Here is a 12,905-nt window from a genome sequence, read left to right on the forward strand (position 1 = left end):
TGTGAAGCATTCCTTGCCACCGGCCTCTTCAAATCCACTGCCATGCAATCTGATTTTATGGGAACAGAAACATGGAGACTGCTTATGAAAACAGATATGCCCTTTTAGAACAGTGGGAACACTTCAACAGAATGTTATTCCCCCTCTAATGGGAGAAACAATGACCAACAATTCTGCAAATTTCTTGCATGGTTAGCGAGACTGGAGAAAAGCAGCTGTTGAGGGCATCTATTGGCTAGTACTCATGCCACCATTAACTTCTCCTCTTCTAATCTCCAGAACTGTTAAACTAATTTTTAAAAAGTTTGTGATTGTTTGAGGGTAAGGAAAGCTAGGTGTATAAACCAATAAATATATTGTATTCCTTAAAATATTTAAAAATGGACAGACAACCTGATAAACAAAGGGACAAGAAAAAGCTTGCAGGCTGTGGTTTGGTATCTATATCTGTAAATGCATGTTGCAGAGCCAGGCTCACAGTGCAAGTGAAGAATCCAGCATGGTCCCAGGTTTGAATCCCCACTCTGCCATGGGTGCTTGCTGGGTGACCTTGGGTCAGTCACGTGTATTCTCAGGTTGGCCTACCTCACAGGATTGTGAGGATAAAATGGAGGCGAGGGGAATTATGTAAGCCACTTTGGATCTCCATTTGGTGTAGTGGTTAAGCCAGCTTGGTGTAGTGGTTAAGAGCAGCAGACTCTAATGTGAAGAACTGGGTTTGATTCCCCACTCCTACACATGATGAATGACCTTGGGTCAGTCACAGTTTTCTCAGAGCTGTTCTCTCAAGAGCAGTTCTCTCAGAGCTCTCTCAGCCCCACCTACCTCACAAGGTGTCTGTTGTGGGGAGAGGAAGGGAAGGTGGATTGTAAACCGCTCTCAGTGATGGTCGGAGTATAAATCCATATAAATGAAGTAAAATAAATGTTAAAAATCAAAAATATCTGTCCTCACCCTTTGAATTGGAGCAGCTCCAGAAGCTGCGAACCAGCTCCACCTTCTGTGTCTTCCACAGTAAGCTCATGGGGCTCATTGTGTAACTTCAGGTCTAATGGTGAGCTTTTATAGGAAAATTGTGCATGTTGTATATGCGGTGAGATCTGGCCATCTTTCTTCTGTGGGTTCCCTTTCCCACATAATAAAACAAGTGCCATTAGTCAAGAGTGGAAGAAAATGTACAGTTATGATGGTATTCCCCGTTACTATGTATGAGTGTGAAAAGTTGGCCAATGATAAAAGTTGACAGGAAGAACATTGATTCATTTGAAATGTGGTGTTGGAGGAGAGTTTTACAGATACCATGGACCACCAAAAAGACAAATCAGTGGGCTCTAAATAAATCAAATTCTCCCTAGAGGCTAAAATGACTAAACTGAGGCTACCATACTTAACATAAGAACAGAAGAAGAAGAAGATTGGATTTATACCCCACCCTTCACTGCCCAAAGGAGTCTCAGAGCAGCTTACAAACTCCTTCCCCTTCCCCTCCCCACAACAGACACCCTGTTAAGAACAACATCCATAATGTTGGATCAGGTCAAAGGCCCATCCAGTCCAACACTGTGTCACACAGTGGCCAGAAATACCAGGTGCCATCAAGAGGTCCACCAGTGGGTCCAGGACACTAGGAGCTCTCCCACTGTTGCCCCCCCCAAAAAAACACCAAGAATACAGAGCATCACTTGCCCCAGACTGAGAGTTCCTATCTATACCTTGTGGCTAATAGCCATTGATGGACCTTTGCTCCATATGTGTATCTGTCCCGGTTCCCCTGTCCCTGGACAAGACCCCCCACCCCCGGGGACGTACCCGCACCACAACTCACCCCAACAACAGCCGAGCAACAGGGAAGGGATGGATCCACAGCCCCCAAAGGAAGCGGGGCCCAACAGCTTGGCTCCCAGCGGCTCGCGCGCAGATCGCAACGCCGGCAGGGCAAGACCCTCTCAGCGAGCACCACGCCGAACCCACCCCAGGAGCCGAGACTCCGGTCCCACTGAAAGAAAGCTGAGACCGAATGGCAGTGGCACAGCCTCCGGGCCGCCGGCTCACCTGCAACCACTCCTCAGACGCCCAGGGAGCGTCCGTGATTATAAACGAGGGCGGGGCCAAGCTGGGAGGCGGGGATGAGGGGCAGTACCAGGACTGGAGAGGGGAAATAAAAGAGGAGCCTTTTAGAAGGACCGGGGAGGAACAACGTGCGAGGGAGCGAAACTGCTAAGGACGGCTAGAGAGAAGAGGGAGAGCAGTATCCTGCATACAGGGCAGAAGGACTCCAGGGGTGCTGTTAACCCCGTCTCCTGCCTATCTGAGGTCCTGGCTCAGCTCCCTTTTGCAGACCACCTCCGACCCCGGCGTCACCTCTCCCACTGGGAAGCCAGGCCACGGGTGAGTTCCCCCTGAGCCCCCAGGAAAAGCATGTCACATATTTATTAGGGGATCTTTCAGAAATAATAAAAAGGATTATAGAAGCTGGTAAAGAATTTAATAATTGCAGCAAGACAGAAAATTACACAGATCTAGAAACAAAAAGTTATATCAGGAAGAAAGGAGTGGTTACAAAGAATATGGCAAGTGATGTTAATGGTTAAGAACACAATGTACAGATTCATGGGAAAAAGCCAAGGAAGAAAATTAATTTGCAACCGTTTACTAAGAATTAGTCCCAGTTTGTTCAGTTAGTCAGTCAGTACTTTTATTGGCATAAGTTATAAACATAATACGGAGAACAAGAAAAACTGTGAAAAAGTGAAGCTTAATATATCTTTAAAGAATCATAGAAAAGTGAACAAAAATAATATACATAGTCATAGAAAAATATATTAACGGTGATCTCCGGAATGTCTTGCCGTTTCAACGGAAGATCTTCTTCTGAACAAAGATGTAGGACAAAAGGTGTCTCTCAGAGATTCATATCCTCTGGTGACGTCTCACAATTATCAAGGAAGGTTTTCAATGTTAATAACAGCTGTAATATGTTACCATGTATGCTTTTAAATGTATTTTATTTGTGCAATTGCATATGTGTATGAGCTGTATCTGCATTTATGTGTCTGAAATGCTGTGTGATCTGCTTGTATGGTTTGCATGCACCTGGAAAGCTGCTATGCTATGTGCTTGGCCTGTCTGCATCTGCAAAGTGCTGTGTCAGTGTGCTGCTGGCATCCATATGCTAATGAGGACACACATCTACCCAGCCTGCCTTGGGATAGAGAAGGCCTTCGCCATTACGCTCAGCTACAAAGGACTTTTGAAACAACAACTTTCCACCATTAGGAGTTCCTGGAATGGCACGTAACCCCTGCTTCTGGTTTGAGATAACAAAAGACAACTTCCTGCTCTTCCTTCTTGGGCCAGGCCAGAAAATCTACATCAAAAGGGTTACCATGGTGATACAGCTTTCACACCTTGACCAAATGGTCCCATAGAAGTTAGGCTTAGAATTTGAATACTGGTTCACTCCTCCTTAGATAGGTACGTCACCTTCCCATGGCCAATGGACTTAGGAGAGAGGACGGACTATAGGTAAGAGTCCAGCCCAAAGGCCAGGTTTTATAATACAAAACACAGCCTTTGTTCTTAGTTAGCTAGCCATCCCCCACCTTTTCTGTAACTTAAGCTGCAAACTGCTAGCAAGCACAGCTAGCTGAACCCCCCCCCCTCCACACTAGGCAACCAAAGCCCTGCTAGAGGTGATTCTTAAGTGTTCTCTTGATTCGACCAAGAGAACCCACACGTGTGTGGCAGGCCCATCCGTGTGAAAGAAGGATCCCTCTGGTGAGACTTTCTGTTCCTGTTTTCCCCACTGAAAAGGATTCCTCCTACTTGGGATCAGATAAGTATAAGTGCTATCCTTCTGTGTTACCCCAGTGTTTGTTGAAGTTATTATTTTCAATACTATTTGCTTTCGTATCTACTGTGAACTAAAGGAACTTGAGTGAGTCTGTGAATGTATCTGTTTTTCGTGTGCTTGAGAAATATCTAGTAAAGACAACATTTATTCATTAAACATAGTGTGTTGTCCCTCTTCTTGGAAAAAGGAGTGTTTGTTCTGATTAAGATCTCTGTATACAATTGATCACAAAAGGACTCAGGATAAGCCCCCATTGTAGATAAAATGGATTTGGGCTAGTGGAACGATCCTCCACTGAGGACTTCCCGTAACAAATATGTAGTAGAACCTGCCATGGGCTAAGATGATTGTAATGCATCTCCGTATTATCTTATTACTGTGCCAATCAATTGTTAATATAAGTTATAAACATAACAACAAAAAAAGCAAATTTTAACATACAGACAAAGGAATCAGCCATCAAAAGATTTAGCCTTATGCTCCCTAATCCTCATAGCAATTAGAAGATACATTGCTACTAAATGGGTAATATAGGGGTGCCGGTCTGACAAAAGAAGGAAAACAAGCCTCTAATCAGAAAAGCCATAGAAATGATGCAAGAGGGGACTAATTAAAAATCACAATAAAGCAAAATATGGGCTAACGATTCTGGCTTTCTACCTCTACATAAGCAGAGTCTTTCATGATGGGGTTATTTGCAAATCTCCCAAAGAGAACGAGGACACTGAATTGCATGAATGTAAAAGCTTGATGTAATGGAGGGGTTGTAAGATGTGAAAAGTAGGCTGCTGGAGCCTCATAATCAAGTGTGATTCCAAACTCTGAAGGAGAGCATGTCCTGCTTGCTAAGAAACAGAGTTTGTTTTTCAGTGTCCAGAAGTCACTGTTTGAAGGATCTAAAAACTTGGGATTCATCTAACATAAGAAGAGAATTAAAGAGGATGCCTATAGATTAAAGGGGATGCCTTAATTTCCACAAAATAAAGTGTGACCAATTAGATGAGAGTCAGACAGCATAAATTGGACATAACTTTTAGATTCTGCTCTATATCTGTTTGTTCACTATTAGAATAAGCATAACTCATTGGATGGAGTTAAAAAAAGTAGAGCTGGGAAATATTTTAGTAGCTAAGCAATTGTAGAGGATATAGGAATACTTATTGATGTATATGGATTATATATTTGAAGTTCATAATAATAACAAAGACAGAGAGAATATTAAATAAATAAAGACCAATGCCTGTCTTAATAAGCAATGTTTTTGTTGTCTAGAGCAACTTCATTACTTTATTTAAATATGAGGTTCCATCCATAAGATTAATGAAATTTCCATTTTTGTGGTTGTGGGGAGTGTATTTCATCTTCAACAGCATTGCTCTAGCTTTGTTCAAAAGGGCAGTAAATGTACATGAGTACTTGTTTTATAGGCTCGACTGTGTACTAACAAAAGTGTGGGCTGCATCATTTGGGGTTCTGTCGTCAGGCTTGGCCATTCTCAGCAGTTTTGGATTGTTGCTCTTTTGTGGGGTACCCTTTGTCATTACAGCGGCAAATGCACCATTTCTTATACTTGGTAAGTGAAACAGTTTTCGGTACTGTATGTATCACTGTGACTTTGGATGGTTATGTCTGATCAGACATTAGAGAACATTTACGTACATCTGTCTCCTTAACCCTGATAAGCATATTAGAGTTTTATCTTGTTTAGATAGCTTTACTTTTCCTTCTTAGTGTTACTTCTGCAAACATGAATATGGATCATAAATCAGACTCATTTCTTCATCTTATCCTGTTTATCAACAGTCTGCTGATGAGATTACTTTTTTGATGTTCACCTTTTCTGTACCTTGGTTCTAATTTTAGCCAGTATCTCTTTTAATTCCTCTGGCACCTTAAATTTTTTTCTGGTTGTTTTTCTCAATCATACTGCTACAGCACTTCATGGTCCAAAATGGTCCCTTTGTCACAGATCACACTGAAATTAGTTCATACATCGAACTACTCTTAGGGCTGAGTTTTCAGTTGCCCTCTTTTATACAACTGCATATAAACCAATTTAAAATACACACAAACTCACTGTGTTATATAAAGAATGCATATGTGCATTTTTCACCGCACTCCCTCAAAATACAAGATGACAGATGTTCAGAATAGAACATGGTGCTATATGCATGCACAGGGCCGGCTCTATCACTAGGCCAGCTAGTGTCTGGCCTACGGCGCACCGGCCCTCAGGGGGGCGGCCCGCCCCCTGGGGGGCGCAGGGGGTGCCGTCGTTGCCAGCAGTCAAGATGGAGCCGGGCCAGGGCTTCGAGGGCCTCGCCACCGGCGCAACATCAGGCAGTGGCTGGTGATTTGCTGGGAGAGCCGCCAAGCCCCACTAGACAGGCAGGAGCGGGCACTGCGAACTGCCCGGCCGGCGATGCCGCTCTGACGCCAACCGCCCCGCAGCCCACCCAGTGAGTGGCCCTGTGCTCCCCATGGGCGTCCGTGGGCGACAGAGACACAGGAGAGGAGAGAGGCGCTGGCAGGGGTCACCTGGGGGGGTTTGGCTCCGGCCGCGCTCGGCTGCTGCGCTTCCCGGGAGTGTCGCCTTTTGCACGCCTGCTTAGCTGGCCGGGGGGGGACGGCGACAAAGAGCTGCGGAGGAGCGGAGGCGCCAGCCAGGAGCGCGGCGGCAACTCTGGGGCAGAAGCGGCGGAGACAAATGGGGAAGGGTGGGTATTTGGGGGGGGAGAAACAGGGATTTCGCTCAGTAGCGTGGCGGACAGCTCCCCCCATCCCTGCCAGCGCGCACGTCCTCCAAAAAGAAGAGTTTTTGGGGGACCAACCAAACGCCCCCCCCAGTTTTCGCTTGAGCTCCAGGAGCGCCGTCCGAGTTCAGGGTCCACGGCCTGACTCCCGCGGAAGCGCGCACGGGCTTCTGCGTGGCAGCTTGTGGAGTTGGGGGGGTGCGTGTGCCTCTCTTCCCCTCCCTCCCTCCCTCCCTCCCTCCGGTGGAGGGGCTTTGCTTCCCCTTTTTTCGGGTCCCCCCAAAGCTCTGCCCCGAACCCGTGGGGGGAGACAAGAGCGTGGACTTTCCCTCTTTTCCCTTGGGTCACTCACAAGCTCTGGCACAGCTGCTCCTGAAAGAGCAGTTTGTGTCAGAGTTCTCTCAGCCCTACCCACCTCACAGGGTGTCTGTTGTGGGGAGAGGAAAGGAGTTTGTAAGCCGCTCTGAGACTCCTCTGGGTAGTGAAGGATGGGGTATAAATCCAATCTGTTCTTCCTCTTCTCTTAGAAAGCCCCAGCGGTGTGTCTGGTGCAGAACCTTCCCACGCATACGCGAGAGACTCCAACCCCCTTCCTGTTTTCCCGAAAGGTACCTTCTTTGCTTAGATGCCTCCATCTGAGTCGTTCTCCACTCCTTCAGGTTTTGCTCGGAGATTTAATTTGCATGCGGGGGGGGGTGCCATAAGGTAGCCTTGCCTAGGGCACAAAAATGCCTGGAGCTGGCCCTGTGCATGCGTCCAACCTTCCTACAGATACAGTGTTGAACATTTTGATAGAGTAATGTGGAACAGTTCATAAAGTCAAGCTGAAATCCCAGTAAGAACCAAAGTTTCTGTTTGTGGAGAAGGTCTAAGTTTTGCAGAAGATGCCTCTTTCAATGCTGTCTATGGCAACAGACTGATCTGTGATTGCTCCACAGCTGCAGGCACAGGCAACAGTCAAAATATGTACTTAGTATCTGTGGTAGCTCAGTGTGTTTTCTTTCAGCAGTTCATCCCTATGCCTGGCTAAAAGTGGGTTTTGAAAAAAAAATATGTGATACTGGTGACAGACATGATAAAAGCCCCTGAAGAGAGCGATCTTATCCCTATGGTTCTGTTAAGCATTTGGAAGGGAAAAAATACATAAAATTTGTGTGCATTTTCATTATCCATACAACCCTCTCATGTAAATTTATCTTCTTATACAGTATGTGGGAACTGATAAGATTAATTTTCTTTCTTCAGGGGTTGGTGTTGATGACATGTTCATCATGGTGTCCTGCTGGCAAAAGACTAAAGTCAAGGACGGAGTCAAGGATCGGATGGCTGACACCTACGCAGAGGCGGCTGTGTCTGTTACCATCACAACTCTCACTGACGTTTTAGCCTTCTACATTGGCATTGCAACATCCTTCCCATCAATTCAGTCATTTTGCATCTATACAGGAACAGCCTTTGTCTTCTGCTACATTTACAACTTGACATTCTTTGGAGCAGTCCTTGCCCTGAACGGTAGAAGAGAAGAAAGCAATAGACACTGGCTCACGTTCATGACAGTGTCGACTGAAACTGATGATTCTCGTGGTTCTGCATATAACATGTGCTGTGTGGGAGGATCTTATGATGAGACCACTGGGGCAGAGTATGAGCATCCTATGAACGGGTTCTTCAGAAAGTATTTTGGTCCTTTTGTTGTGCACCCCTTGACCAAAGTGTTTGTGGTCCTTCTGTATCTTGGGTATCTAGGTAGCAGTATTTATGGGTGTACTCGGGTTAAAGAAGGTATAGATCTTCGAAATCTAGCCAGTGATCATTCTTATGTCATTCAATATTATAACTGGGAAGATGAGTATTTTAAAGAGTATGGTCCAAGGGTGATGGTCATTGTTCCTGAAAGCATACCATATTGGAATTCAACTGTTCGTGTAGATCTTGAGAACTGCGTGCAGTTGATAGAAAACTCAACCTACGTTGATAAGTATTTATCAGAGTCATGGTTGAGAACGTACATAACAATTGCTAATAGAATGTCTTTAAATATAGATGATCGTAGCTCTTTCATTGGTAATTTATCTGTCCTGTTCCAAGTGGATCCATACTCTTGGTGGGATGTTAATTTTACTGATCTGGAAATTTCAGCTTCACGATTTTTCATGCAGACAGTCAATGTCACTACTGCAATTGATGAGCGAGATCTTTTAGAACAACTGAGAGGCCTTGCAGCAGACTGTAACATACCACTGATAGTTTATCATCCCGCTTTTATATACTTCGATCAGTACCTTGTGATAGCTCAGAACTCCATTCAGAACGTCGTGATTGCTACTGGAGCCATGTTACTTATTTCCTTGCTGCTGATTCCCAATCCTTTGTGCTCACTGTGGGTAACTTTCGCTATTGCCTCTGTTATTGTTGGGGTGACTGGCTTCATGGCCTTTTGGGATGTCAATCTTGACTCCATTTCCATGATCAACCTTGTTATTTGCATAGGGTTTTCAGTGGACTTTTCTGCTCATATTTCTTATGCCTTTGTTAGCAGCGAGAAACCCAGCATGAATGACAGGGCGGTGGATGCTCTATACCGCCTTGGTTACCCTGTTGTCCAGGGAGCTGTTTCCACCATTGTGGGAGTACTGGTGCTGTCCATGGCAGCCACTTACATTTTCAGAACATTTTTTAAGATTATGTTCTTGGTTATTTTGTTTGGAGCTGCTCATGGTCTTATTTTCATTCCTGTGTTTCTAACCTTCTTTGGCTTTTGTGGAAGACTTTAAAGACAGCAGCAACTTGGTGGGCAGCATTATAAAAATTCTGCTAGTATTGCAGGAGATGTTATGAAATTTCTTACTATAAACATATTTGTTTAAAGAAGATCCAGATGGTTGTGCGTTAATAGCAAGATCCATCAGAAAGCTGAGGTTTTTGCATTTGGCAGCAGTGATTATCAGCCAACAAAAACTGAGTTCTTAACAATTCAGGCGAGTATTCTCTTCTACTAGTAATGCTGTCTAAGACCAATTCAATTGGAACTAGATGATTAAACACTGAATGAATATCAAGTAGTTACTTTTTATGATCAGGTATAATTTCCTGCTTTTTTCTTTTTTAAAAATTACAGTTTCTTTCCTGATAAAATACTCCTGTCCCCTGGGCATTTCATCATTTTATCAATAAGCTTTGCAACTACTTTGTTAGCAATAACTAACTTACATATTATTTAGGTAAGGGATCCAAATTGTTTGCATTGGAGTGTCAAATACACTGTCAGTAAAGTCACACTATCAGTAAAGTAGCTGCAGGTGATGAGGTGCAGGATTTTAAAATTGAAAAGGATACAAATAATCAGTTGGCATCTATAATAGTAAAAGGTTATGAGTGTTTGTTTGTGGCTAGTATAACTCATAAAATAAATCTAGGAGCTTAAAAGTTTGCCACCAGCTTCTGCATAATCATGGGAATTGGAGTGCCAAAAAGGAGGAGAATCTGAACATTGTGGGTCAGATTATCTCCAAAACGTCCCTGTGCTATTTGCAATGGAAGTGACAGCTTAGTCACTAGAAACCAAGAAGGTGTAGGCAGCACAGACAAGGAGGGTGGGGAATAACCCTTCCTTTTAACAAACAAAGAGAGTTTAACAATTTCGCTGAGTTATGCTTCAAAATCCAGTCCTTCCTCTGTAACTGTCTATGTCCTTACTCATATTCTGGCAAGCACTGAAGCTCTTCAAGGCATCTATTGTGATTGACATATTCCTGCAAGCTGAAAAGAAGCCTCAGATACAACCAGGGCTCTAGTCGGGGGGGAGCTCTCAGGTACGGAGCTCTGGAAGAGAACCTCTAGGGGGCGGGGCGGTCACGTGGTGAAGCCCCGCCCCCTTCTTTACCCCGCCCTCTGCTTCGATCCTCATTCCGTTTGGGAATGAGGATGAAGCAGGAGGGTAAGTAGCCGGGCCTTCTGACACACTTCCGGTGATGTCAGGGGGTGTGGCCTTCTGTCACTTCCGGTGATGTCAGGGGGCGTGGCATATGCAAATAAGTTATGCTAATGAGTTATGCTAATGAGCTCCGGCAGCTCTTTTTCTACAACAAGACCCCTGGATACAACTACATGGAGAAAATGGCAGGATGGGATGGGATGGAGGGAGGAAGGGCCTAAGCCTGGTATACACATTGCTGTTGCAGTCTAAAGGCCAAAAGGGTACGTGTTATTAATCATATTGCTTACAAAAACAGGATGCTTTGTAAAATGAGTTTCTTTATGTTGCTCAGTCCATTTAAAGTACTTTTTTTGAGGAGAATTTTTTCTTCCTGGTGCTCTCCTCATCAACACCAGTTTATCCATAATCAGCAGCTTTGGTACCATTTCTATCTTTCTTAGCTAACAATATTCAGTAGGTAACAGCCTGTAAAACTACTCCAACCCTATAAGATGGATAGCCTCTTCATGGCTTTCCACTTTTCCTAGCCATTGTTCTAATAATCAACCCAATTTACACACTATCTGAACATGTCTCATTCTTTCTTAAGCTCCTGAAATCTTTCCTGCTATGTTCTGGTTTCACTCCAGATCTTTGCTTTGCTTGTGCTTTAAACAAATCAGAATTGTTCCCTTTTTAATCTCCTATTTCACTGTAAACTTCACTTAGATCCCCAGAGATTTGTGATTTTATGTAGGCCATTCCCTGGTCATTGGGGATGTAGAAATCCAGGCAGGCTTTCTCAGAATTCACGAAGTATTTTTATTTATTTATTTATAAATTTGATGTTTAAACCATCCTCCCCTGTGTACAAGGCTCAGGGCAGTGAACAACAGTTTAATAAATACATTTAGAAATCAGTTAAAACAATAAAAATGCAAACAGTTTGAATGGCATTAAAACAAATCAGATTGTTGCATTATCCCACAGGAGAGGAGAGGAGGAAATTAGAGGCCAGGTTAGATGGGGGGCATTGCTGTTCTCAGCCATAGGCCTCCCTGCTTTACAGGCCCTGCAGAACTGCATTAGGTGCCACAAGGCATGGATATCACTTGGCAGAGTTCTACCAGGTTGGGGCCAGGGCCAAAAAAGCCCTGGCTCTGGTTGAGGACAGCCGGACACCTTTCTGGTCAAGGATTGCCAGCAAGTTCTTATCTCCAGAGCATAATGCTCTCTAGGGGGTATACCAGGAGAGGCAGGTCCCATAGATATGTCAGTCCCAGACTGTTTAGCACCTTAAACGTTACTACCAAAACCTTGAACCTGATCTGGTACTCCACTTGGAGCCAGTACAACTGATTGAGCACTGGTTGAATATGTGCTGTTCATGGGGTTCCAGTGAAGACCCGGGCCACTGCATTCTGGACCAGTTGCAATTTCTGGGTAAATTTCAAGGATAGCCCTTCATAGAGCAAGTTACAGTAGTCTAACCTGGAGGTGACCATTGCATGGATTACTGTGGCCTCAACAGGAAGGGGGCCCATTGCCTGACCTGACATTGCTGAAAAAAATGCCAGTCTGACAACATTTGTGATCGGGGCCTCCATCAATAAGGAGGTGTCCAGAAGCACACCCAGGCTTTTGATAGCCGGTGCTGGTGTTAGAGGCACACCATCAAGAGCCAGGAGTTGGTGTGACAAACTGACCTCCAAAAGCAGCATGCTGAGTGCATCAAATTCATAGATTCCACCCTCCAAACCAACTATTCCCTTCTGGGGAACCATCATTGCCAATCTCCAGGTGAGGGCTGGAGATCACTCAAAATTACAACTGTTCTTTAGGTAGCAGAGATCAGTTCCTCTGGAGAAAATGGTAGACTCAGTCTCATTATACCCTGCTGAGGTCGCCCCAGCAAATTGACACTGAGTGTCCAAGGCTGGGGCACCCGCCCAGAGCCTCTTTCTAGAGGCCGTTGTATTTATTTCCACAACGAGCCTTTTTCCTAGTAATTCTATAATTAAAATACGCTACTAAGAGGCTGCTAAGTGGGGAACAGCATTTTGGCAGGAAAATCTGCCTCCCAGTAAAGAAGAAGCATGGGTGTGTCATAGTTGGCACCCCAATCCTAAATCTCCCCTACCCAGCCACAGAACCTCTGTCTTAGATGGGTTCAGTCTCAGCCAGCTCTGTTTCAACCATCTCACCATGGCCTCCAGCCCCACAGCCAGATTTGCTGGGGCAGAGTCAGGCCACCCACCCACAAGTACAGCTAGGTGTCATCAGCGTACTGATGGCATCACAGCCCAAAACCCGCACCACCTGGGTGAGGGGGCGCATGTAGATGTTAAACAACATTGGAGAGAGATAATAGATAAATCCAAAA

The 12,905-nt window shown here is 44.7% G+C and overlaps 1 protein-coding gene across 1 annotated transcript; it reads left to right on the forward strand.

Annotated features, from left to right (window-relative positions):
* Positions 1–2,017: 2,017 nt before the first annotated feature.
* LOC107119256 (patched domain-containing protein 3-like) lies at positions 2,018–12,688 on the forward strand (the record flags this gene model as incomplete). The annotated part of the gene is made up of 4 exons (XM_015421723.1): positions 2,018–2,136; positions 5,281–5,426; positions 7,852–9,373; positions 12,643–12,688. Coding segments are annotated over exons 1-4 (1,833 nt in total), but the record flags the coding sequence as incomplete, so codon positions are not given.
* Between the last annotated feature and the right edge of the window lie 217 nt (positions 12,689–12,905).

The sequence above is a fragment of the Gekko japonicus genome, unplaced genomic scaffold (genome assembly GCF_001447785.1).
Source record: "Gekko japonicus isolate JY-2015 unplaced genomic scaffold, Gekko_japonicus_V1.1 scaffold3312, whole genome shotgun sequence".
Classification (NCBI taxonomy): Eukaryota; Metazoa; Chordata; class Lepidosauria; order Squamata; family Gekkonidae; genus Gekko; species Gekko japonicus.